The following is a 25,208-nucleotide window of genomic DNA, read 5'->3' as shown; positions in this document are numbered from 1 at the left end:
GGAGGCACGCCGAAAAACAAATCCTTGAACCTGTGCCTTGCTCCAGTGGAGGAGATGAAAGCTGAGGGTCTCTCTTAAGACAGTCTGCAGGATGATAATGATAGTCTTGGGTCTGAGAGAAGTGCAGGCGCCAGTGCACACACGAGTGAACTTTCTCCACAGCTTAAAGACTGTAATTGAAAAGGTGGAGGGCAAGTTGGGCCGGCAGGTATATATTGTGTTTATATATAGGTGTATGATTTGGTTCAGTGTGTTAGAGAAAAAGCAGAACATACCAAGATAATGAAATAGTGCCTGTCACATACCAAACATGCTGAAACATATCATGGACACAAGTTATACAATAATTAACAGGTTTCAGCATCTCACTGCTGCTTCTTTGATTCTAATATCTAGCCTGGTTCTTTAAAAAATGTCTATACCTTGAACACCCCTCCAACCCTCGCTGCATCCTACACACCACAACAATAAACAAGCCAGACCCCTGAAGTGTAAGCTAATGATAAGGCACCACACAGCTATGGAAAATAAGGCTGTTAAAAAGCAGATGTCAGCACCCATGCCGAGATGGGTTTGGTGACTGGTGGTGATGTGTTGTAGTGTAAGTAAGCAAGCGGGGGATGTATGTGTGTACTTGAAAGTGGAAGGCAACTGGGGAGGGGAGGATATTAACTCTGTATCAACGGCACACCTCTCTCAGTCTGTGAAAGACACGGCCAACGTGAGCAAGCGAGGAGCAAATACCTCTGATCCAACAACTGGTAGGAACACCAACTACATCTGATCAGGAGAGGTGAGAGAACTACCTTTACATCAATGTTGAAGCACAGTATTGTTGGTGTATTACAGTTTTGTGGAATGGTTTCAGGACATAACCCTACATTTATTTCATACCAACTCTAATTTCTTCTCTATCTTCAATCAGTGATCATGTTGACAGTGGTGCTCCTTCTCACTGTGGGGTTTGTGGATCTGAGTGCCAGCCAGCGGTCCAGCCACTTCCACTGGCTGTCCCATCTGAGAGGACGTAGGCGCCACCCTGGCTGGGCTACTCCGGTCGAGGACTGTCCCCTGGAGTGTGACTGTCCCTCCATGTACCCCACAGCCATGTACTGTCACAGCCGCAACCTTCAGCATATTCCCTATGTCCCTTCACACATAAAGTATGTCTACCTGCAGCGTAACCAGCTGACTAGCATCCAGGATGGGGTGTTTGACAATGCTACCAGCTTGGTCTGGGTTGTATTGTTTCAGAACCAGCTCACGTCGGATAAGATTGGTAAGAATGTCTTCAGCAAACTCAAGAACCTGGATAAGCTTTACCTGGACCACAATGACCTTACCCGTCTTCCTCCTAACCTGCCCAAGTCTATCACAGAGCTGCGAATTGGTCACAACAAGATCTCCAAAATCCGTTCCAGCGCATTTGAGGGGATGAACAGCCTCACCAACCTTCATCTCCAGGAAAATGTCTTAGAAGAAGTTGGGAATGCATTCAAAGGACTGAAGTCTCTGACCACGCTGGATATAAAGAAAAACAAGCTGAGGAAGATCCCTGACACTCTTCCTCAGACACTGCAGCAGCTATACCTGGAGTTTAATGACATCGAAAGTGTACCAGTGGACTTCCTCACCACGTACCCCCAACTGCAGTTTCTCCGCTTATCTCATAACAAACTGACAGATAAAGGACTTCCATCCAGTGTCTTCAACGTCAGCACGTTGGTTGAGCTTGACCTTTCCCACAACAAACTGGAGAAGATCCCCTTTGTTAGTCGGGACCTTCAGAACCTTTATTTACAAGCCAATAAGATCAAAGGTATAGTTCTTCCATATAACTATTGCTAGTCACATGTATGATAATTAACATTAATATGATAATTTAATGGCACACAAAATGAGATTACTAACGCATAAATGTTTTATGTTACACTTGGAACATTATAGTGACAACAAAAATATTATTACTCACTAATTTTGAATAAGCACAAACATTTCTCTGCTTCTTTCTTTCCTACAGATTCCTTTCAGAAACAATAATATTTCTGAAAAGCTGCATTATTCAAAGGCAGGAGTAACTGTTACAATATGTTTGGTTGGCACATCATGTTGGCATGTTCACTTCCTTGGTGCCAGGGTTGATTCCCTTTGGTATAGTTAAGCATGAACACATTTGCACCCCAAAAACTGCAAAGGCGAACAAACCGTACACATCTGGTATCATTATGGCTGGAAAAAGTACACGTATAATAATATAGCAGCTGAAGTTTGAAGAATCAATTATTGCTTTTGTAGGTCAGCAAACGACTCTTATTTATCTCATTATCTGCTCTTATTGTCTCCACACTCAACACAACACAAATCACTGCCGACCTTTGGAAAATAGGGGAAATCTGAGATTCTGGAAAGACAATAATCACATCATATCAGAAAACAACAACAAAACAATGTGATACAGTTATTTTTATTTGCAGCAGATTTACCACACAGTGCAGTTGCAATATAACAATGTGAGAACTTTAAAACCAACCCAAGAATTCAGCTGCTGCCTTGTAAAGAGCAAGCAAAGAGTGTTGAGAGTGTCCAACATTGTGGACAACCCTTGTCATTATTGAGTTCAGGTGTTTCAGCCACTACCACTCAAGCACATACCCGAATACATGCAGATATATGGATGAGAAGACATGGGTTGAAGGTGTACGTGACTGTTGTGTTCTCCTCTTGTGTTTCAGAGTTCTCCCTGGGCAGTTTCTGCAGAGTGATAGACATATCAAACTTCTCCATGCTGAGAGTGCTGCGTTTGGATGCCAATCAGATCAGCGCCAGAGACATTCCTGCTGAGGCCGCCTACTGTTTACGCCGCGTTGCCTTCATGGATGTGTAGACCTTATTTGTCTCCACTCGCTGTGTGTTGCAAATCTTTCCCAACAGTTATTGTTATCATTCCAAATGATTGAACAATTCCAGTGCTAGTCACTGGGAACATTTGAGTCCACAATCCAGGCATTTGAATGCTAGAGAGCAAATGAAAGTGATCAGATGACTGACATCTTAAATATTCAGTAAAGTTTCAGTAAATATCACTTATATTGATCAGTCAAAACATTATTGTAAATATTTAAAGTTGAAGTTGGTAACAATGTCTGCCTCTATATTTGGCAAAGACTGTATTTGTCAGAGCATATCAGCATGTGAAAATCATCAGCGAGCATCAGTCAGGATTATTGTCACTACCATGTGGCACAAGGTGGTATTGCAACATAATGAGAGCAATTGTTATGGTATTTAGCAAGGCTGAAACATGAAACTGCATACACTGTACTACATTAATGTACAGCCAGTTGTGGAATATTTGGTATCTTGGATGATCTGTTTCAGTTCACATTATTTATATCAACATTCCACCTTTGGAAATGTGTGACTATGTGTCTACAATATATCAAAAATAAACAGTATTTTTCTTCTTTTTAAATCAACAACATCACATCTGTTTGTTTCAAGAATAACTGTTTCCCGATTGGTGGTTTAAAAAAACAAACAAACAACAAAAACTTCACCAGCAACTGTGTTAGATGTGGGCTTGAATTTACACTCACTCACATACTTTTCCCCTCTCATCTTTGAGTGTGTATTATCTGAGCAATGCTTTAGTTATGCACAGACAATAAAAGTCTTGATCGCTAACCAGTCTATTGACTCAACCTGCATACACTTAGTCTGAAATGCTTGAATTATGCTCCCAAAATCCCGATTAACGAGGTCTAGATCTGAGACAAGCAGCAAGACATTTCTTTGTTTACTCTCGTTAAATCCAAGGTGAGAGTAGAAGACGGACTGTAAGGGGGCAGAATCCTTGACAATTCAAACTAGATCACATGTTTATTTTGGAAAGCAAATGCGTGCCTTTTCATCTTCCACAGCTGCCTTTAATGCTCTACAGAGAGGAACCAAATTCAATTATAGAAATACTTTCCTTGTTTTGTAATAGAGTGTCTTTGGAGGAAAATTGATTGTACTGCCGCTACAACAGTGGTTTGCACACTAATAGCCGGTAAAATGTGCAATTAAGAAAGTTATGATTATGCTATATTGTTGACTGCACAGCCTTATCCAGAGGCTGTGGGGTGAGGCTGCTGTTTTTTTTATCTCCTTTCTATTCAAATTTAATAGAAGCCAGCACACACACACAAACACACACACACGGTTTGTGGGACTCTCATGACCGTGATGAAATCCTCCCTAAAACACATTTAAAATATTTTCACATTGACTGGAACTTGTCCAGCTCTGAAACGCAGGCATTATGCAATTTGTTACAAAATATTAACTCGTTCCATGACTGGGTAAAACGCCAAGACAACAAGTTCACTGTCCTGCTGTTTTTGTCAGGCCAAACAGTTCTGATTACATATTTGGATAATAGTTTACTGCAGCAGGTCATGTGCTGTGGCAGTCGTTGGCAGGGGTGCACATAATGTTTTGGTCTCGTAGTCTCCAGCCCAAAGGTTTTCCGACTGCACGCAAACATGTGTGGGTGTTCCTTGGAGAGGTTGGCGTGGGTGTTCCCTTTTATACTTGTGTAGTTAGGTGTCCGCAGAGAGGAAGTGTCACATTCAGTAAAACACAATGTTTGGAAAACAGCAGAAGAAATCCGAAAGTGGATAACCACATTCACCCCGTGGTGAAAAGGTAAATTAACACTGGGTATAAAAAACAGACATGAAAAGAATAACATTCATTATAATATAATATAAAGAGTTTTCATTATTTAATACTATCCAGAAATTTAGTCCTCGGGGATTTTTGATAGTGAAAGGTAAAGGGAATTAAAAAGGCTTCTGGAGCAGCGAGACCATCAGTGAGACAATATTGGCAACAATAAGTTGAGTCAAACAGAGGCTGTAAAGTAGCCTGTAAGTCTTTCAGTTTGGCAGTAATTTGCTCTGGGTCTCTGTATGTGGCCATCAGGGTCACTGTATTTCAGAAGGACTGCTGGATTAAATACCATTATGTATTTAGATTACAAACATTGCTCGTTGAATTTTATTATAAACTAATAAATACCTTTTTAGGGACAAAATATGAATACAAAGAGCTGTTTATGTGTCAGTAAGTGCAGATACATTATTTAACATACATAGCTGGGAAAATCTTATCGTGATCTTAAAAAGATATCAGCAGTAGATAAAGGAAAAAGATAATATACATAGCACATTATCCCAAATTACAGGATCTGTCTTCGATATCAAAGCCAAGCCTCAGATTAAATAGGTGTCCATAATACACTACACATACGATACTGCATGAAAACTTGTTCATCACGGACGACATGTCCAGCTTCACAAATACTCCACAAGCTTCACAAGTCCTCTTCAGAGCCTGAGGAGACGGAGAACAATACTGAAAAACACAAGCAGCAGAACTGCACATCATGCATCTGTGCTGTCAAAGTACCTTTGAGCAAGATACTGCATCTGAATACTCACACTATTACAACTCTGTCTCCATGTCGTGCAGGTCTCTGCGGATGATAAAGGTGTGAATCAAAAGAAATTTCAACTAAATACTATTCAACGTAGTTTTATTGCAGCATGTTCTTACCTTGAGCTTGTGTAAGAGCTTGATCTGTGTGGCATATGGGGTTTCTGTGTGGGGAAGAAAATGGGTCAGATTTTCCCCAACTGATTTGTCTCTTGTGGCTTTGGCTCTCTGTGTGGCTTCTTATACACGTGTAAGAGAATATCGCAAAGCTTTCAGGATCAACTCCATGTTATGTTGGCCAAAAGGTATTACACAGGTCCCAAGTGGATAGGTAGCTTATGTAACTAGTAGTGCAATAACTTTCTCATAGACTCAATACAGTGATCTGGAGGATTCTGTGGATCAAATGCAATATCATCGCATACCAACAGCAATGAGGGATCAGTTTCACAACCATACCTCTTTCATTCCTTTGCTGGATCAGAACATTTATGGCTTACTATAATAACAGTAACAATAAGACATTCCTAATTACGACGTCTGACCATCTCTCCTAACAAACAACCATAAAATATCAGCAGGGGTTTTGAAATGTGTCACTGATTTGTTCTGAATCACTGACTGCTGAAGATTCATGTTTTCAAACAGGCATGCTGGCGTAGTGAACAGTCTGTGTATTTTCTGGGAATGATCTCATGTTTGTCAGACATTTCAGACCAGGGCCAACTGGCCACTGGATCTACCTTTCATGTACTCGGCACAAGATTTAGTTATCCCTCCGAACTCAAAGGCTTTACAAGAGATTTGGAGTTTGCATCATGTCTGTCAGACAGGGAAACATTACATTAACATGACATTAACAGATTTGTAAGGAAGCTGAGCACAGTGAGCACATTCTTCAGCTTTGAGTCATTGAGCAGCAATTTAGAGTACTGGGTCAAGTACAGATGCATTTAACTAACTTAAGTTTACAAATGTGTTGAGCACAAAGAATTAGTAAATCAAGCAATAAGTGCTTTCCCCACTGTGTACAAAGCGTAAATCCAGGGGAGAACATACGTATGTACAGCCCACAGTCTAAAATACTATACACTACTTAAACCTGAATTAACCAGTAATTCAGTTCTCAACACTGGACAAATGGTCTCTTAAACTGACAATCCACCCTCTACCGCTCTGCATGCAAGAAAGGTCATCTATCAATATTGTATCTTCTGATGAGGAGAATAAATATCACAATTTGAAAATTTGGTGATGCATACAATTCCATGAGGACTGTGTTGGCCCTGTCCTTTCCATCTAACATATCAAACACAAATGTTAAAGAAAAAGCATTGGTGCTGGAGAATAGACTTTTTTTAAATTTCCTTTGCAAGCAAAATCAGCACAACGGGAGCTTCAGTGAACAGAGTTAGAGACGGCGTTTTAAACTTGTAAGATTAATGAGGTTGATACTATTCTGAAACATATTATTCAGTTTAGATGACATCATCATTGTAAGCGACCATGGAAGCAAGAGTTTTTTTCACCGCACATTGGAAAGTACAGTTGAACGTACATTGTAATTTCATGTTTTCTAAAACAACAATACAAAGGGAAGTTACGTAATGTCTCCAGCCACAAAAGATACGCATGAAGTCAAAGGGGTTATGCTACTAGGGACGCTTAACTGCTGAACACCTCAACAAATCCTTCCCAGAAAAATATTGAATGTAAAGATCTGGGAAACGTTTTGCATGGAAGACCTGCAAAAGGGAAACCAACACAAATACATCCCTGCACCTTGGGCCAAGACAAACTCACAAGCAGCTACGTAAGATCATACCTTACAGAATCCTGTCTGGAAGACACCACGTTACATGAAAGGCTAGAGGCTACAGGCCTGGTAACACGCTATAGAGTCACATGATAAAACTGCTTTCCTCTCCCCAAGCTGTCACAATGAAGTGTTTAAGTACATCAGATAATCCTGCAGATGTGCAGTGTAAGGTGGAAGAAGCTGTATGTAGAGTCCATTATTACTATTACATATTATATTATACTATTGTACTATAACCATAATAATATATTGTACTATTGTTAGCAACATTGGAAGCAACAGTTTTTGGATCTAGTCTCGTTGTGCACTTTGCCAAGAAGTAACACATCTACACCGAAGACGAAAACAATGTGCAACCAGAAAACTGGTTCTGAGAATGTATGACTGTGTGGGCCATTGTCAATTAATACAGTGATACAAATCCAAGGACTACTACAGCATACGACAATATGGGGAGAACTTTTGTCGGGGAAAACCAAATAGAACAGTATTTGCTCATGGTTATGGACCAAATGTCCTGACCTCTGCCCCTCTGAATACCTTTAGGATGAATTGGAATGCAACCCAGGCCTAAAACAAAAAGCTCTCTAGGCTGAATGGGCACAAATACTTATTTTCCAAACAGGAAGGCCAGCATAGTGAACATTTGTCTATTTACCTGGAATGTTCACATTGTCAGGCATTTCAGACCAGGGCCAACTGCCCATCTGAACTACCTTCCATGTACTCTGCACAAGATTTAGTTTCCCTTCAAACTAAAAGAATTCACAACAGATGCAGAGTTTGCGTCAACACTGTGCGTCGGGAGCTTCGTGAGATGGAATTCCGTAGCCGAGTATCTGAATATAAGCAATAGGCAATGCACAATGCCAAGTATTGGCTGTAAAGAGCGACACAACTGGACTTTACAGCAATGGAAACATTCTCTGGAGTGATGATTCATACTTCACTGTCAGGCAGTCTGATGAACAGTTCTGCTGGTTATATAGTGTACAAACAGATATGGGTGGAGGGAAACGGCACATAATTCAAAACGAGAGCTCTGCAAACTTTATTAATGTTTTCCTGCTTAGTTCAAAGAAAGGTGAGGTTTTCAATTGTCAAAAGGTCTTTCTGAGTTTTTCAGACTGCCTCTACTTCCGCCTCTTCCACTGTGATCCCTGAAATTGATTTCTACGCTTTCATCTTAGCCCTTTGTGTTGTTGCCTGCTATTGAGACCTCACCTTTGCACTGCAGTTATGTGTCAGCCCTCTGGGTCACGGAGAAGACCCCGAAAAAGAGCCATTTGTTCGCAATTGACCCTTCATGCATGAGTTAGGTCAGGGGCTCTAATGTGATTGACTGTGTGCTGAAATCTACTGAAAAACCCTCATTCATGTCTGCTGTTATGATGATCTACTTATCTCTGTGATCACAAGCCTCCTTCCATGCAGGACAACAACGCCCTTGTGAAAGTGCTGTCGAGTTCCAGACTTCCCAAAACACACACAAACACACTCATGTTTGATGTAAAGAAGTATCCTGCAACTGGGCCACAGTGAATCGATTCAAGACACCATATGAACAATGTCTAAAATGAGCAGCCAAGTCTGATGCAAGTATGTGATCATTGCTTCATCTGTGGGGATCAGTTGGTCACCATGCAACACATAATGTTATGCTTTCGTATATGCTGCTGCAACATACTGTAAGCCAGTTCTGCTGCTGCGGTTTGGAATGGAGGGAAACAGCACATAACCCACAATAGCTACGGAAACATATGATTAATGTTTTCTTGCTTAGGGTTGAGAAAGGTGGGATTTCCAGATCCTTTTCAAATGTCAGAAGGTCTTGCATGAAATGAATCAGGTTTTGAGGGCGTGACTTTAAGGACGGCCTTAGCTGCTTCTTATCACATCTGCATTCTCCACTGTGACCCTGAAATTGATTTCTGTGCTGCCATCTTTTCCACAGCTTTGTGTTGTTGCCTGCTATTGAGGCCTCACCTTTGAAAATGCAGTTCTGACAGTTTTGTGTGTTCCTATAACATACATGTCTGACATGCATGAGTTATGTCAGAGGCTCTACTGTGACTTTGTACATTTACTGAAAGAAAACCTCGTTCATATGTGCAGTGATCATGACTTCCTATAACACACACAAGCACACACATGTTTGTAGTAAAGAAGTATCCTGTCACTGGGCCTCAAGTGAATTGTTTCAAGACAACATCTGTACAATGTCAATGTCTCCACATGAAAGCAGACTAATCTGATGTGCAGGTCAAGGACCATAGCTTCGTACATAGGGATTAGTTGGTCACCATGCAACACATTATGTTGTGCTTTCGTTTACGCTGATGCAACATATGCCCGTTCTGCTGCTGCCACCTTAGGGACTAGCCTTCACCTGAGGAAGATATCACAGAAGCAGAATGTGGTATTTCTACATGACAGATCACAGCCAAGTTGCAAAGTCTTGACTGGAATGCATGTCTAACCTTAGTTATCATGTGATACCTGTATGAAGTGTGGTACCTTTTGTGCGATGAGACAGTAGAGAGTAAGAACAAGCAGCAGTCCTCCGCAGATGGAGGTAATGATGAAGCCCAACTTGTACAGGTCTCTTACTGGTCTTCTCTGAGAGGCCTTTACTGAGTTCATTCCATAACTTTCTGTGGGAAAGAGACATGATCTGTGATCTCAGTAGTTTCTGCCATAATTCATCCCAGATCATTTTCCAAGTGAAACAGAGATTCCCACCTGTTAAGTGTTGTGCTGTGGATGAGTGTGTTGAGGCTGTAGGTAGCTGTGTGGTGGAGCAGCTGACTTCTGTGTATTCATGCTGGCATCTCCAGTCTACAGACGTGTCACTGGTCGTCACCAGTTCCCAGTAAACAGACAAAACCTCTGAAGCTCTCTGCAGCGCCTCTAAGGGTGACCCACTGAAGAGCATCTCAAAGTTCTCTGGCTTGTCCTGTGGTAGATTCCCAAAACACTTTGACTTCATTTTCATACCAGTATTTTAGCAGCGTCCTTGATTTATCTCTTTCTGCTGTGCAAATCATCAGACCACATACCACATATTTCTTTTGTTTTACTTCACTTCCACACACACACAGATGCACACAGATGCACACAGACACACAGACGCACAGACGCACACACACACACACGCACGCACGCACGCACGCACGCACGCAGGCACGCACACGCGCACACACACACACACACACACACACACACAGACACACACACACAGACACACACACACACGGAACTGACAACTGCACTCACCTCAACCTCTTCATTAATCTGGGGCACACATTTCTGAGAGTAGATGTTGAGGATGAGAGCTCTCAGAGACTGAACGTAGCCATCATTGACTGAACCGCGACTATATTTGAAGTGTGTGGTGAGGAGCTCCAGTATCCAAGGTAAAGCAGCTTTTACAAAGCAACATTTGCTCTGGGGGAATCCAAACAAATTTTTTTTGTAAATAAACATTGTAACTCAAAGATTATACTACAGCAGTCCTATAAAGTAAAAATTACCTTACCAAACTTCTCTGTTGTATGAATGTGTAAGTTATTGAACACCCGCTTCTCAACTGGTTATCCATCTGTAGAGATAACATGCACATGTAAACGTCACTGTGTTATGATCAAATAAACATAGGGTTTTGTACCTGTGTGTCATGATTTACCAGGTGTCTGACAGTGAGCAGGTGTTCCCGAGTAATGGAGTGTCTGCACGGACCAGGGACCTCAGCCATAGTCAGCGGGAAACTCAGGAACATAAGCATACACAGACACTTTACCTGCAACTGACACAATTGACATGCATTCACATAAAAATGCCACACCTTAAAGTGAACATAACTATCTTAGACTATTTGACGACCTGTGCAAAAAAGAGGTTCGAAGCAAACTTGTTTACGACAGAGCGAGAGGAAGACGGAGTGAGGGAAAGAGATCTTCCTTTTTAGGTTATAGAATCTGAAACATATGTACATTGCCTGTGCGTATGTCAGTGACCAGCACTTCACCTCCGAGCAACACAAATCAGTCTGCACCTTTGCAGACCTATATATTCCTAAATGTTGCCGTGAGACCAGATCATAGGACGATATGTATGGAGTGTTAGTTCTACCAAAATCCTTATGGAATGTTACGGTCAAATGAACTGCAGATGGACTGACTCAGGACAGAAGCATGGCGACAGCCCATCTCACAGCATGTTCCCTACGCTGGAGGCAAAATGTATCAACTGGAAGGAGGCCCTGAAACTCATCCATCAACAAACTTTTCACTAAGTCAGAAGGATTTTGGAAGCATTAAATTGAATTGAAAAATTAGCAATGGTTTGCTGTCTCTTGGACTTGGACGCAAACAAATTCTATCAATTCCAGGTCCATAGTCCATAATGTTGAACGAAAAATATTTTTCAAAATTTAGGCAATAGGCAAAACAAACCCAATTTGAAACAAAAGTTCTGTTTGAGCTCAAATGCCCTCATAGCAGCCTTTGATCATAAGTGGAAATCAACTTGATGACCGATAATGTTATATAATTGAATTAATATAATCTAATATAACTGTTAATGTGTTTGGTATGTGGCAAAAGTGAAAAGAGCACATGATGAAAATTCCAATTTATATCACATGATTTGTTTTCTCCATGCCTTTCATATGTTTGTATTTAGGTCAGCAACAACTGGAAAAACACACATTTCTGCACCAAACCTTATGTACCACAACAAAAAAGTGTCACATGCAGAATTTCTGTATGTTGTCATTCGGATATGAAAGGTTTTCTCTCCTACCTTAGCTTTCCTCTGAATCAGGGTTGGCACAAGGACGGTCATCTGGTATGTGTTTGACAATGGAAAACTCCAGACTCCTCTTCAGACACATTGAAGCAAACAGATCCTTTTCATATATTCACTTCCACTCCTCAGGACTCCACTGTTGGGTAAATTTGACACTTTGTCATGCGATGCTGTGCTTCAAAGCCTTGTCTGACATGCTCCTCCTGCACGAGTAACTTCAAGATGAGACTAACTGCCTCTGCTGACAGACAGACTGCCCTTTTAAAGACCTCCTACCTCTCTCCTGGTTTAGAAAGCTCTGTGTCCTGAACCCTGCGAACATAAAATGACAAATTATTTGAGGGGTTGAGGGTTGAAAAGTTATTTTAGTCAACAAACCAAGGAGGAAACTTCATCGGCAAATAGTGAAATATACGTGAACTAAACATAACATGCATTCCAAACACTGGACCAACTTTAACTTACTAATGAGCATACAAGGTGACAGAAAGTGGAACTTCCATAGAGAAAACGAGAGGGAAAAATACGAAATTCTCAGTGGGAAAACTTGGAAGCTAAAGGTATTTAGTGTTCTATAAGAGTCTTTTACCAGAAGACCACATCACATTTTTGGTTTGTTTGAACTGGGAGTTTGCATTACTTTTTGGAAAGCTTTAACTAAACATACAAAGTGAGCAAGAGAGGCTCACACACACACACACACACACACACACAAACACACACACAGGAAGAGAGAGCGAGAGGGAGGGAGAGAGCGAGAGAGAGAGAGAGAGAGAGAGAGAGAGAGAGAGAGAGAGAGAGTTTGTGTGCTGTTTTTGATGGGAGAATTCTTTTCATAACAGATCAACGGACTCCAACAGGGAGAGGAAGAAAGCCTCGGCCTGGGACGGATTAACACAGGACGTAAATTTGCATTGCAAACACTCTTCACAAAGACATCTGAGTCACTCAACCCTGTAATCCTGCAAAACTAAATACTGCATTTAATCTGACATTTGTTTTCATGCGTTTTCTTCAATTTCAACACTTTCAACACTTTTACATTTATGTGCTAATCTAAGATCATATTTCATTGCTTTGACCTGAAATGCAGTCAGTGACCACATTTGCAAACTCTTTGCTCGCTACAGACTCAACTATCACCAAAAGTGATGTTTTCACAGACGATTTCCTGAATGATTACATTTTGTTAAAAGTAGCAATTTGCTACAGTCAGTAATACTGCAGAGAATTATATTCAACTCTATTTAAAACAGAAAAGAAAAGAAAAGAAAATCCTACAAAAACCATCCTAAAACATTTTGTTTAAGAAAATCATCTGATTTTGAGACATGTATATATTACTTCATATCGTATTTTGGATGCAATTGTAATGAAACCTTTGAGTTAAATGACTTACATGTGAACTTAACCCAAGCTCCATTGCTGTACTAATATGATGTTCTGTCCTTATCTACGCGATCATTATTTAACTTGGCTTTGATAACAATTTAGTTCAAGTTCTACTCTTTATTCCCGCACTTTTCCCACGAAAACATACTGCGTCGAGGTAGTGTAGTGTTGTAAATAAATCTGTACATAAATAAATTTGACTTGTCTTGACTTGACACATCCACAATATCAGCTAATCAAACCAGGAGTCCATCCAACACACAACTATTTATTCCTTCATGAATGCTTTCAGAAATGTTGTTATTATCACTTATGTGTGGAGAATGTGAGTGGAGAGTGTGTATTGGCAGTGACATGTTGGCGGAGTGTTTTTGACTGTGGTCAACCATCATAAATCTGTTGGGGCTGAATGAGATTATTACTAAAGCAAATAACACACTGTGTGCACACATTTTTGTTCTTTCTCATTCATTCAGTGCATAGTAGAGGGAAATGTTTGGCATTGGAATTTCTCAAATTAGGATAGTATTTCCTTACCTTAGCTTCCAGTGTCTGTCAATTGTTGTTGCGATCGACCAGTTTTCTTTTCTTTTTTAATCCATGATTAGTTCAATGATATGTAATTGTAATTAATATTCAGCATGTAATGATTGACAAGATAGTATTGCCTCAGTTGTGATAATAAGTGAAAGTAAAATAAGATGTCAAAATAAATTCCTGCACCCTTTTCATTTGTCAACAAATTTAGATTGTTGACTCTTACTGAGTTATCTCTAAATGTACTGCTGATAAGAACATCTACAACCACCTTCACCTTTTTTGAAGCAGTTCATCAGATAAACATCCAAACCAGACAATTCATGGATATGAGAAAAAGGAAGCAGCCTCAAGGTTGCGCATCAGGACATCGAGGGATTTTCCTGACCAAATGAAAGATAAAACCATCTGACAAAACTATCTGATGATTATGAATGTTTGCATTGTTTTGCTATCTTTGTATCTCTTCTACTTGCTAAATAAGCACAAAGAAGAGACAAAATACAGGAAACATTGTTTTCCAGGGTAACAATAAGTGGGGTTGGCTTTCTTTGACACATTAAGTACCAATACAAAGCAGAGAAACTGATCAAAGAGGGAGAAATAACAACAGGGCAAAAGGCTGCTTTGACTCTGACAGACTTGGCAAACAGTCAACAGCCAATATAGTATCATCAAAACGTTCAGGCAAATTGCACAAAATAGCTGTAGGCACACCTCCAAAACTGAGGAGACCACTAAGCAAACTCAATCCAGACCTGGAAGGGAATAAAGACAAACAGAGGGGTAAAATAGAGCAAGAATAACAACAGATGAGAAGCAGGTGTGGAGGCAGGAACACCTTGTGGAAGCTGATATGCCCCAGGGAAAACCTTTATGAAGAAGCAAAAAAGGAGGAAACCTCTATGGATACCCCCTCCACTAACGGCCAGGTGAGCAATAAGAACTTTTAGTGGGATTATATAAAAGTACAATAAATCATGCAAAGCAGTAAGACACATAGACATGCAGTAGGATCAGTATCTGAATTGTGTGAGTGGTCTTTGTGTCCCGTGGTTGGTGGTCTGACCCAGAGATGAACGTGCAAAAAATCACTCACTACTACATGCTTTATTGCTTACTTACTTGCTTTACAACATATCAAATTGGTCTATTACTGGATTGTAACTTACCAATGGGTTAGTTTACAATCCAGTTCAATTTATAGGGCAACGATGAAATGAAAAACGTTTGTAGTTTGCGTTGCAGTCAGCAGGTGAAATCCTTGCTCCTGCTTTCAGAGCCAACCTGCAGGGCCCTAGGTGGGTTCTGGGCCTCACCAAAACAACTCAGCACACACACACACACATTTTGAAATATGAAGAAGAGAAGAATTTTTACTGTGGGTTTTCTAAGGAGTGACATAATGTTGCTGCCCAAAGGGTTGCTAAGGCATCATACAATTCTATCTTTAGGGCTGTATTTGAAAACTATTTTGGTGCAACAAGAAAAGAACATAGTGTCTTTAGAAGTGCAGGTGTTCTGCCATCACTCTGTTCTGCCATCTAGTCTTTTGGGGGAGATGTGAGAGGAGATAATAGATAAGTGGTTGTGATGTTAATCAGTATTTCCCTTTAAGCTTGCAGTTTTGAAAAATGTGGGGCTATTAAGAGATTTAATTTCAATACAAACAAACATAAAATAGTTTAAAGGTATTAAATGTGGCCGTAAGAACGCTATTCGCTAGCTATGCCTGGCATTATCATCAGCCAGCCAATCAAAATATATCTCAAGGGAGGGCAGATCCAACTCCGCTGATGAAAATTCAATGAATCAATGTATTGAATTGTAAACTTAAGAGGCTGTAAATAACAACACACACTGCAGCACGCTGTATCATCAGCAAGGACTATGGAGTCAGGAAAAAATGAAGTCCTTGCTGAATAAAGCATGAGAAACATCTGCAAGCCCCAAGATCAACACTCGAAAAAGTCAAATACTCAAAAAAATTCACGATGGCAACATAAAATCTATGCCTTTAGGGTCAGGGTTTTGGCGAGCCACCAAAGAAATGAACGAGAACATTCACACTAGGTGCTTTTGCCAGATCCCACATGTCTTCTAGCCAAGAAAGCATAGCGTCATGAACCTGTCAAAAACTAGCAGTTATAGGAAGGTTAAGAGATGGCGCTAATGTTTTGGCAATGGGAGGAGAATGCAGTGGACAGGAAGGTGAAAACGTTACTGAGATAGACAGCAACAATTGGATTAGGAAGCCAGATGATGCAGCAACATTATGCCTCAATAGGCCAGAAGAGGATAATTAGATACCATATGATTACATGACGTAAAACAGGAAATGTATTATAACAACAATCTTAGTGAACGTGTGTCATTACTTAATTGATTTACTTAAATGATGACACAAACATTCAACAAATTAGGAAGAGACAACATTGCGAAGCAAATTAAAATCCCATCAAACAAGTTTATTCTTGCTAAGTCAGTACAAATCACACATGGATGTTTACTGCTATTGTGACAAATGACTAAATGTATGCTTAAATACTGCACTGTATCTACTGCAGCAGTATCCTTACATTTACTATCCAATGCTTACAACTCGAGTTTAAAAGAGCAACTGGTACAAAATATCAATATATAATGGAAAAGCAAGACTGCACTCATATGTACTTTTCTGTAACCTCTAAAAGTGGTGAATAAACAGTGATCATAACGGCAAAGACATCCTGAGGGACAAAAACAGCAGGAGAAAGTAGTGAAAATAAGTCTGAGGAAAGAGAAACTCAGAGGAAAACTGCAGTCAAACCGCTGTAGCAAACCCTGTCCTGTTGTTACGATGATCAAACCCTGACTAATAGCAGCAGTAATGTCGGCTCGCAAAATCCAGATGGGAAAAAGAAGCCGATCAGTTTCAAAACAGCACAAAATAATCATATAGCAATGATTCAGCACTCAGTGGCGTCCTGCTTACCCATACGATGTAATCCTCCTGACTGAGCTTGTACTCCTGGCCCCCAGGTGAAAGGTGACACTGGGCAAAGTCTTCAGAGGGTCATAAGTTACTTTGTACTGAAGAACAGCATGAAGTAGTGGGATTACAACAGTTATTCAGTACAACACCAGGTTGTTGCAATGAAATGCGCTCACTCTCAAAACTCACTCCACTTTCATCCAGCTGTGCTCCAATGGTTTTCAACAGCACAGACACAGAAGAGGCCGGGCCTGTTATATAGGAGGAGCCCGTGTCTATCACAGCTGTGCAGCCCTCTGCACAACACATCATCTGATTCCTACGATGAAAATATAACTGACCAGATCATAACATAATGTGAGGGCATCAATTGAGATGAGGAAGAAAACAATCACTTTAAGGTGCCCCCCAAGCCTCCAGGTTTACCTTTTCTTTCTTATTCTGGGCCTGTAAGCTTGTATGGGAATCCTGAGAACCCCTGCAATTTTAACACTGGATGAGATGCTTCAGGAGCTGGAAAACAGAAGGGGCAGCTGCCAATACTATCAGGAGTTCCCTGGTGAACTTGCAGCAGGAAGACACACACACACACACACACACACACACACACACACACACACACACAGGAAGAGCTTTGAGTGCTGTTCACCTCCCAGAACAAACATCATGCTCTGCATCACTGTATTCATCATTGTATTTTACAGATCACCTGTCTTTCCACTCGGTGCTAACAGCTGTCTCAGTCTCCCCTCACTCTTTCCTGCCTGTGATCCTACTTTCAGTTCTGCACAGTTGCTTCTCATCATCATTGGTCTTGGTCTATATACACCCTGTTAGTGGCTGTGTCTCTGCCAGACTGGCCTGCATTTTCTTGATTGTCCAGGGATCTTTCGTGTCTAATTCTGTCTTTGTATTTGAGCCTGGCAAAGCTCCGGTTTTTGATGTCTCCCAGCCTGTTGACTGTATGTTTTGCCTGATCCTGTTACCAATTTTGTCCTTGTCATTCACAATCAGAATATTGGCTCCAACAGTCCGAGCTTATACACAAAGCCCAGAGAACTGATCGCCTTTCACCATCGGAGGCCCAGGAAACATACATATGAGTAGGAGCTTCAAGACAAAGGCGTGTAACACTTCACCTACCAAGGGCTCTCTCTCTCTCTCTCTCTCTCTCTCTCTCTCTCTCTCTCTCTCTCACTCTCACACACGCACGCACGCACGCATGCACGCACGCACGCACACACGCACACACACTCCCCCCACAGATACATGACTGGAGGTGGGGGAATATCAATTATCAAACTGTCTGAGGTCTTTTCTTTTCTTTTCTTTTAGATGCGTGATAACTATAGAAATGCAAATTGTACTGTATGGTGGTTGTGTGCAAACAGGAACACTCAGGACACAAAATATCTGTTCACACACAGCAGGACACATCCTCATCAGATGAATAGTAATTTCATCACCTCCCGCTCAGTCTGTATTTAAGGCAGACTAACAGATACTGTGATAGGGTTCATTCCGTCAAAGGGAGTTCCCGCATATGCTGTGCTTTCTGCAAACAGCTGTGTGTTAGATATTCAAGGTGCATTCTGTTAAAGGAGGTTGTCACGTATGTTGTGTGATTTCTCATGCAGCTAAGTGATGGACATTTTAAGCAGTTATGTGTTAGGCTTTTGGAGCACTCCGTTAGAGGAAGCTCCCGCGTCGTAATGCTGCGTTAACTGCTCGTTGCTTTGTGACGTAGACGTCTAGTCTATCTAAGTATATTTGAAATCTGGTATACTTTGTGATGGGAATTCAAGTGTTAATGACTAGTGATATCTGTTTTATTTGAAAATCTTAAATAGGAAATCTTGTTAAACACGCGTGCACGGTATTGTGAATTCAACCTCTGAGTTAAGTAAAACATATGGCTGAATTGATCACGCTTAGTTGAAACCTGTGAGTTAGTTAAAGAATATGACGAATATGGCTTACTAAACACATTTGTACCCAACGTAATGGGGACGAAGTCGTCAACAAGTTTATGTTCACTATTCAGTTCCTGGCACCCAAACTCTACCAGGACGCATCATAGAATTATTTATCCAACCGGTAATCAATTCTTGGGAGACGTAAGTATTCTCGGTTCGAACGAATAACATAATCTTAAAGTAAATAAGAGCATATATTCAATACTAGATTAATCCCGAATTCCCGCACTAATAGAATGAACCAAAACTAAAACTTCTTATTCCAAGCAGAAAATTGGCGATCTATTTACAGAATCAACCGATAAGGGACTAAATTATCACTAGCAAACACATATTGTTATCTTATGCAGTCAGATAAACGAGAACATCACACTACAATAATAATAATTTCACCTTGCTGAAGTGGAGATTCAACCAGCCTTCCCCACAACTCATTGGCTGCCTTCGTTGGACCAAGGGCGGGACTTCCGGGTTTTACACTGTATTCTTGTGTTTTTGTATTTCTTTATTTCCCACCTGCGGTTCCTATAGCACACCTGGATCTGTCTGCTGTTGCAGGCCTGTAAAGCCCTTAAACACAATGTATGTGTCAATGGGCTATACACATACATTTGGTTTGATTTGATCAAAGACCAGCGCTTAACTGTCTTGAGTAGGCTCACTAGTTTTCACAAGGAGCTTAACAATCTGTTCACTCGACAGGAAGTGCGTGTGGACGGCACAGCAGGATGCCTTGAAGAGTATTCAGAGTTGCAAGATAGTCCCTGCACACGAAGGGAATATCCAGATGCTGATTCAAAGCCATAATGTAGGGAGGCAGTAGCCCAGTGGGTAGAGCTTCCGCTTGGGAACTGGAGGGTGGTTGGTTCGAGGTGCCGAGGTGCCCCTGAGCAAGACACCGAACCCTCAATTGCTCCCCCCTCTGCGAAGGGTGGTAATGTAATGTAAGTCGCTTTGGATAAAAGCGTCTGCGAAAATAACCGTAATGTAATGTAATAACACCTACAAAGATGTTCCTTATCATGGGGTCAATTAAAGTCCTCCCTAAATGTGGACTGTGTTGTTGTTCAACACCACAGATTCCACAAATGACTCAAGAGTTAAGAGCTCGTGCAATTGATATGCTGGCTGCAGGAACGTCGTGTAGAGCTTACATTGCCAGAGCTATGTGTGTTGAAAGCTGAAAATGTCCCAGTTCTTCCAAAGGCTGCAAAATCACCAGACCTGTCACCCATTTCGGGTGTTCATGATGCTTCTCGCTGGCACGTACAACAGCATATTTCAGTTCCCATCAATAAAAACAACTTTCTTCAGCTGTTGAAGAGGAGAGGAAGAATATTCCACAGGCTGGGATCAATGTGTGTTGCATTACACGAAGCAAGTAGTGGTCACACAAGATACTGATCAGTACTCATTTAATTGTATATTCTTTCATGGGGCTCCAAACATCTCAAGGAATAAAAGAGATGAGATGGTCATCTAAGGTGCTGAAATCTGAATGAATTATGATGAAGACAACTGTTAACTCTTTAAGGTAGACCCTCGCACGTGGACTTTTCTTCTTGTAGGCGTCCCTCAGCGCTTGAGTGGGACACGGAACTTCATGGAGTTTGAACATTGGCTGAGATGGTCAGGTGACTGTAGGAGCAGGGAAACAGAAGATGCAGCTGATAAGTAGATTGGGTCAGAAGTTTTCAGGACAACCCGCAGCAGGAGGATGCACGCACACACACACACACACACACGCGAGAGAGAAAAAAAGGATTGAAAGCCTTAAACAAGTTGAGCCAATAACAAAAATCAAATTACACATAACCACGTGGCATTTAAGCATGTGGATAATTTGCAGTTCAAAGACTGATGGAAATGCACAACAGCGATATTAAGTCTATGCTGTTTGGATCAGTGATTTTGCACAGCACCAACGCGTACATTAAAGCATTCACAATAGGTGCTTGTGCCAAATCCAAATTGTCTTGCTGCCAAGTTAGATGTGCAACATTGAGCAGTACAAGGAAATTAAACTTAATTTTAGTGACAGTTTAGTCAGAGAGATAAAGAGATAGTACTAATGTTTGGCAATGTACCTCAATGTGTTGAGAATAATTGTGAATAAAAAGATAATATGAATTAAGTAAAATGTGTGATGAACTATATAACTACAATCTTAGTGAACCTGTGTCTAGAGTTTTGTTTTTAAAGTCTCAAACACACAAACGGCATTCAACAAATTAGGAAGAAACACAACACAACAATCCAGACATGATCAAACCAAATTAAAATCCCAGTAAACAAGTTTATTCCTGTTACGTCAGTACAAAGCACATATGGATTTCACTGCTTTTGTGACAAATGACAAAGTGTATGCTTAAATACTGTGCTGTGTAATAAGTATCAGCAGTATCCTTACATTTACTATTGAATGCTTACAAGTCAAGTTTAAAAGTGCAACTGGTACAAAATATCATTATATAATGGAAAAGCAAGATTTGTATACTGCACGCATATGCAATTTTCTTTAACCATTAAAATAAAGACAGTGATCATAAAGGCAAAGACATTCTGAGGGCCAAAGTGTGGATAATTGGATGAAGAGATGTCAAGGAAAACAGCAGGAGAAAGCCGTGAAAGTGAAACAGAGGAAAGAGAGGCAGCAAAGAAAACTGCAGTCAGACTGCTGTAGCAAATCCTATCCGGTTGTTATGACGATCAAACTCTGTGTAATAGCGGGCAATAAAGTTGGCTCCCAGAATCCAGATGGGACCTGTTGGGGGCGGCACATCCAAGCCCCTGAAGGTCACAGTACAGACATCACCTTCAATTTGCGATTGCTGCAGACACAAAGACGCCGATCAGTTTCAAAACAGCACAACATAATATATATAATAGAACATATAGCAATGATTCAGCACTTGGTGGCGTCCTGCTTACCCATAAGATGTAATCTTCCTGAGTGAGCTCGTACTCATGGCCCCCCAGGTGAAAGGTGACACTGGGCAAAGTCTTCACAGTGTCACAGTTTACTTTGTACTGTAGAACAACATGAAGTAATGGGATTACAACAGATATTCAGTACAACACTAGATTATTCCAAAGAAATGTGCTCTGTAGAGACACTCACTCCACTTTCATCCAGCTGTGCTCCAATGGTTTTCATCAGCACAGACACAGAAGAGGCCGGGCCTGTTATATAGGAGGAGCCTGTGTCTATCACCGCTGTGCAGCCCTCTGCACAAAACAGCATCTGATTCCCCACAGAAACGCTGAAAGAGTTAAAGTAGGCCAACATGGATTATATGAGAAATAAAGGAGATTCTGTGTATAAATACGTGTGCAGACATACTGTAGGAGGCTGACATCTCACCCTTTCATGATCACTTCCCACTTTCCAATGTCTCTGGTGCCCATATAATTAAAGGTGCCTGTGTAGTAGTTTGGGTCTGTGCCTCCCAGCACCAACTCACCACCAGGGGAATGTTTTGGGTCCCTGAAAGTAAAGAATACCATGAAGAATAAAAGTGTTAGCTGTTAAAGATGCAGTTCTAGAGAATAGTTCTTTTTCAGAGTTTACAATTACAGTTGAAGAAGAAAGGATAACGTCTGATTTACTGATATATGGAACTAAAAGAGGAATATAAAGAGGTACAAAAGGAAAAAGAAAGGGGTGAATAAATACTGAAGGAGAGAGGGACAACGTGCTGTGATGTCAGAGCAGAGAAGCCACCTGCTGTAGTAGACGGAGAACACCTCTTCCTTCAGGACGTGCTGGGACATGATGCGGTCAAACACGGGGGTGATGCCGTCGATAGCCACGTTGGGGTAACCCATTCCCAGGACGCCGTCGAACTTGGCAAAGATGAATGGCATCGCAGACAAAGATGTGGCCTCAGCAAACACCTGCACCACAGGAATACCGCCGACCTACGGAGCGTAAACACGCTGGAGGTCAAATGTCAGACACCCACGTATCCTTATACCCAATGGAAATAAATCACAGGAGCTACATGTGGAGGAGTTTACCTGACTCCTTTCAGGGTGATTCTTCATTTGTCACATTAATGTCCCAAGGGAATCTTAAAAATTCCCCAAGTTTTGCCCCTTTTATGTTAAATATTTTTTTTGAAGAAAGCATTTGACGTTACAATGAACAAACAGTTATGGGACATTTTGGAGTTTTGCTCATTTCATACACAGAGAAGAGGGAAAAATGAGAGAGAAGGAAAAAAAGGGACATTAATATTGATCGATTGATTTTCATTGGATTTTTGAAGGACTCGTCATTTTCCATTAAGCAGAAACCGCAGTGGTGAGCCATGTGTGCTTAAAAACAAAATATCTAATTTTACAGATCATTCATTTCAAACTCACCACCACCACATCCTCACTTAGGAATCCCCTGATGTTTCCAGAGGCGTATTGGATGGAAAATCCCGTTCCATTCTCAACATAAGTCCGGGATTTGGTGGCATCGTACCTGTTGTGAGTAACTAAAAGTTCAAAATGGATTTGAGTCATGAAACTAGATATTTCGACAGTTGTTGTGAAAAATTATCCATGCGTTTGTTTGCGTTTTTGCTCACAGCAGGCTGTGGAGAATGGCGAGCAGCTTTGCGACGGCACCCAGAGATTGGCTGAGCCGGTGTCAAACACGACGTTGAACATCTGAGCGGGAGAGCCAATACTGATTTCCCCAAAGTACTGCGTCTGTCAGGGGTACACAGAAACACATACAGAAACAGTAGTACTTATTTATGTAATATAGACAACAGTGTCAACAGTGGAGGTGCTGACTCTCACATCTAAGTAGTTGGTTAAAGGTGTGGGAACCGTCCCATTGGTGTTGTCATGTGGAATCTTCTGGGCCAGCTCAGTCAACACCTGCTCTGGTGAAACACCCATCTCCCTCAGTGCCTCTCGGATAGAAGGCATCTTCTTCAGAGTGATTCTGGAAACACAAAAGGACACAGGACTATTCATCTTCAGGGGAGAGAAACAGAAGGAGTTGATTTGTGAAGGGCATGAACTGTAAATGATAAAGTGTACTATAATTAAGTGACTATATGTCAAACTTGTATAACTCAGTATAGTTCGAACAATGAACAGGCCTCACTGCTTTTGGAGCCTTTTCCAGAAAAAGGAGCAGAAACACATGTTAAGCAAATATGGCCCACATTATCTTTCATAATGAGGCAATAAAGCATCAGTTTTTTCCCGCATTATTTGCTTTTTTTGTTTGATGTCACAGTTTCACTAAAATATTACCTTTATTCCTCTGTGAGCGCAGTGAAATACAGTTCTACACCAAACCGTTCCTCCGCAGGGGCAGATTTTCAGAATGTCATTGCAAATAAAGCCCACAATATAAGCATATAATTATATTGCTTACCTTCTCAAAGCATGGCTTGTGGTTGTTATCAGTAGGAGAGCGACTAAACACACCCAGTAATTATTCAGTAGTACCATTTTGATGGCTGCAGTAGTACTTCTGCAGGATATACAAAGTAGATTTTCCCGTTCTTCTGAATATTCCACGTTTATTGCGTCTGCGTGAAAGCTGCTCCTGCACTCTTTTTATACCTAGTCCTCTCTGCTGCTCTCTGACCTGTGGGCCACTGGGCTCTGGCTGGGAGCTTTCCTGGAGGGGACCGCTGAAAACTGGCTGCCCCCTACTCCCGCCCTCGTTCTGTCCGCTCTCGGTCACACAACCCTGTCACTGATAAACTGGTCCCAGTGAGAGGTTTGACCTTTGACCGCAGAAAAAAAACAAAAGTGAAGACAGAAAGCAGGGGTGCAGAGCTCTCGAGAGTGCTGGTGTTGTTACTGCTGGTCAGCTGGTCTTTAAATGGACAGACAGATGCTCTCAGGTTTAAGGACTCATTTCTAGGCATTTAGTTGCAGATTATATTTTGACTTGACTACTCCAATTCCACTTCACTAAATAATTCACTTGTTTGTTTGGATACAAAATGACCAATATGATTTTTGCAGTTGCTATTTCCTGCTGTGGTAACAGCAAAAAAACAGCTGTTTTTCTTTGTCTTGTCAGTTTTTCCCACAGCCATCACTCCCTTATCTATGGACTAGATTAGGCCGCTGGCACTGCTCTCAGTGTGTAAGGTTGACTACATTGTCTACCAGCTCAGTCTTGATTTTCAAATAAACAACTTGGAATATGTCTCTTTTATCTACAATTCAAGAGATCATTGGCAGAAGAAAGAGA

At 41.1% G+C, this 25,208-nt stretch overlaps 3 protein-coding genes across 3 annotated transcripts; 1 reads left to right on the top strand and 2 right to left on the bottom strand.

The window, feature by feature from the left end:
* Window positions 1-567: 567 nt before the first annotated feature.
* Window positions 568-2,884, top strand: fmodb (fibromodulin b). The gene is made up of 4 exons (XM_076166263.1): window positions 568-576; window positions 701-761; window positions 926-1,819; window positions 2,733-2,884. Exons 1-4 carry the CDS (start codon window positions 568-570, stop codon window positions 2,882-2,884), a joined length of 1,116 nt encoding a protein of 371 aa, XP_076022378.1.
* csf1b (colony stimulating factor 1b (macrophage)) lies at window positions 2,453-17,100 on the bottom strand. Its single transcript, XM_076166761.1, has 11 exons — window positions 17,013-17,100; window positions 12,386-12,421; window positions 12,104-12,245; window positions 10,986-11,105; window positions 10,839-10,901; window positions 10,577-10,747; window positions 10,043-10,256; window positions 9,818-9,954; window positions 5,602-5,645; window positions 5,487-5,521; window positions 2,453-5,379 (listed from the first exon to the last, which is right to left on the bottom strand). Exons 3-10 carry the CDS (start codon window positions 12,143-12,145, stop codon window positions 5,491-5,493), a joined length of 822 nt encoding a protein of 273 aa, XP_076022876.1. The 5' UTR covers window positions 12,146-12,245; window positions 12,386-12,421; window positions 17,013-17,100; the 3' UTR covers window positions 2,453-5,379; window positions 5,487-5,490.
* Window positions 17,101-21,276: 4,176 nt separating this feature from the next.
* ren (renin) lies at window positions 21,277-24,632 on the bottom strand. The gene is made up of 9 exons (XM_076166960.1): window positions 24,375-24,632; window positions 23,786-23,933; window positions 23,569-23,692; window positions 23,357-23,475; window positions 22,713-22,909; window positions 22,353-22,475; window positions 22,110-22,251; window positions 21,920-22,018; window positions 21,277-21,819 (listed from the first exon to the last, which is right to left on the bottom strand). The coding sequence occupies exons 1-9, from the start codon at window positions 24,449-24,451 to the stop codon at window positions 21,658-21,660; spliced, it is 1,191 nt and encodes a 396-aa protein (XP_076023075.1). The 5' UTR covers window positions 24,452-24,632; the 3' UTR covers window positions 21,277-21,657.
* Between the last annotated feature and the right edge of the window lie 576 nt (window positions 24,633-25,208).

Source organism: Genypterus blacodes, unplaced genomic scaffold (genome assembly GCF_046128005.1).
Source record: "Genypterus blacodes isolate CSIRO-AG114 ecotype Tasmania unplaced genomic scaffold, CSIRO-AGI_Gbla_v1 ptg000156l_1, whole genome shotgun sequence".
Classification (NCBI taxonomy): Eukaryota; Metazoa; Chordata; class Actinopteri; order Ophidiiformes; family Ophidiidae; genus Genypterus; species Genypterus blacodes.
This window is presented reverse-complemented; position numbering and strand designations above follow the sequence as displayed.

Bases quoted from the DNA above. Each gene is read 5' to 3' on its own strand.
- fmodb (XM_076166263.1), top strand. The intron at 762-925 runs GTAGGAACACCA...ATCTTCAATCAG, and splicing joins TACCTCTGATCCAACAACTG to TGATCATGTTGACAGTGGTG. The intron at 1,820-2,732 runs GTATAGTTCTTC...CTTGTGTTTCAG, and splicing joins ACAAGCCAATAAGATCAAAG to AGTTCTCCCTGGGCAGTTTC.
- csf1b (XM_076166761.1), bottom strand. From the start codon at position 12,145: ATGACCGTCCTTGTGCCAACCCTGATTCAGAGGAAAGCTAAG. The intron at 10,902-10,985 runs GTAAATCATGAC...TTATCTCTACAG, and splicing joins TGCTCACTGTCAGACACCTG to ATGGATAACCAGTTGAGAAG. The intron at 10,748-10,838 runs GTAAGGTAATTT...GGATTCCCCCAG, and splicing joins TCATACAACAGAGAAGTTTG to AGCAAATGTTGCTTTGTAAA.
- ren (XM_076166960.1), bottom strand. From the start codon at position 24,451: ATGGTACTACTGAATAATTACTGGGTGTGTTTAGTCGCTCTCCTACTG. The intron at 23,476-23,568 runs GTGAGCAAAAAC...TTGAACTTTTAG, and splicing joins GCCATTCTCCACAGCCTGCT to TTACTCACAACAGGTACGAT. The intron at 22,252-22,352 runs GTGAGATGTCAG...TAACTCTTTCAG, and splicing joins TGGGAAGTGATCATGAAAGG to CGTTTCTGTGGGGAATCAGA.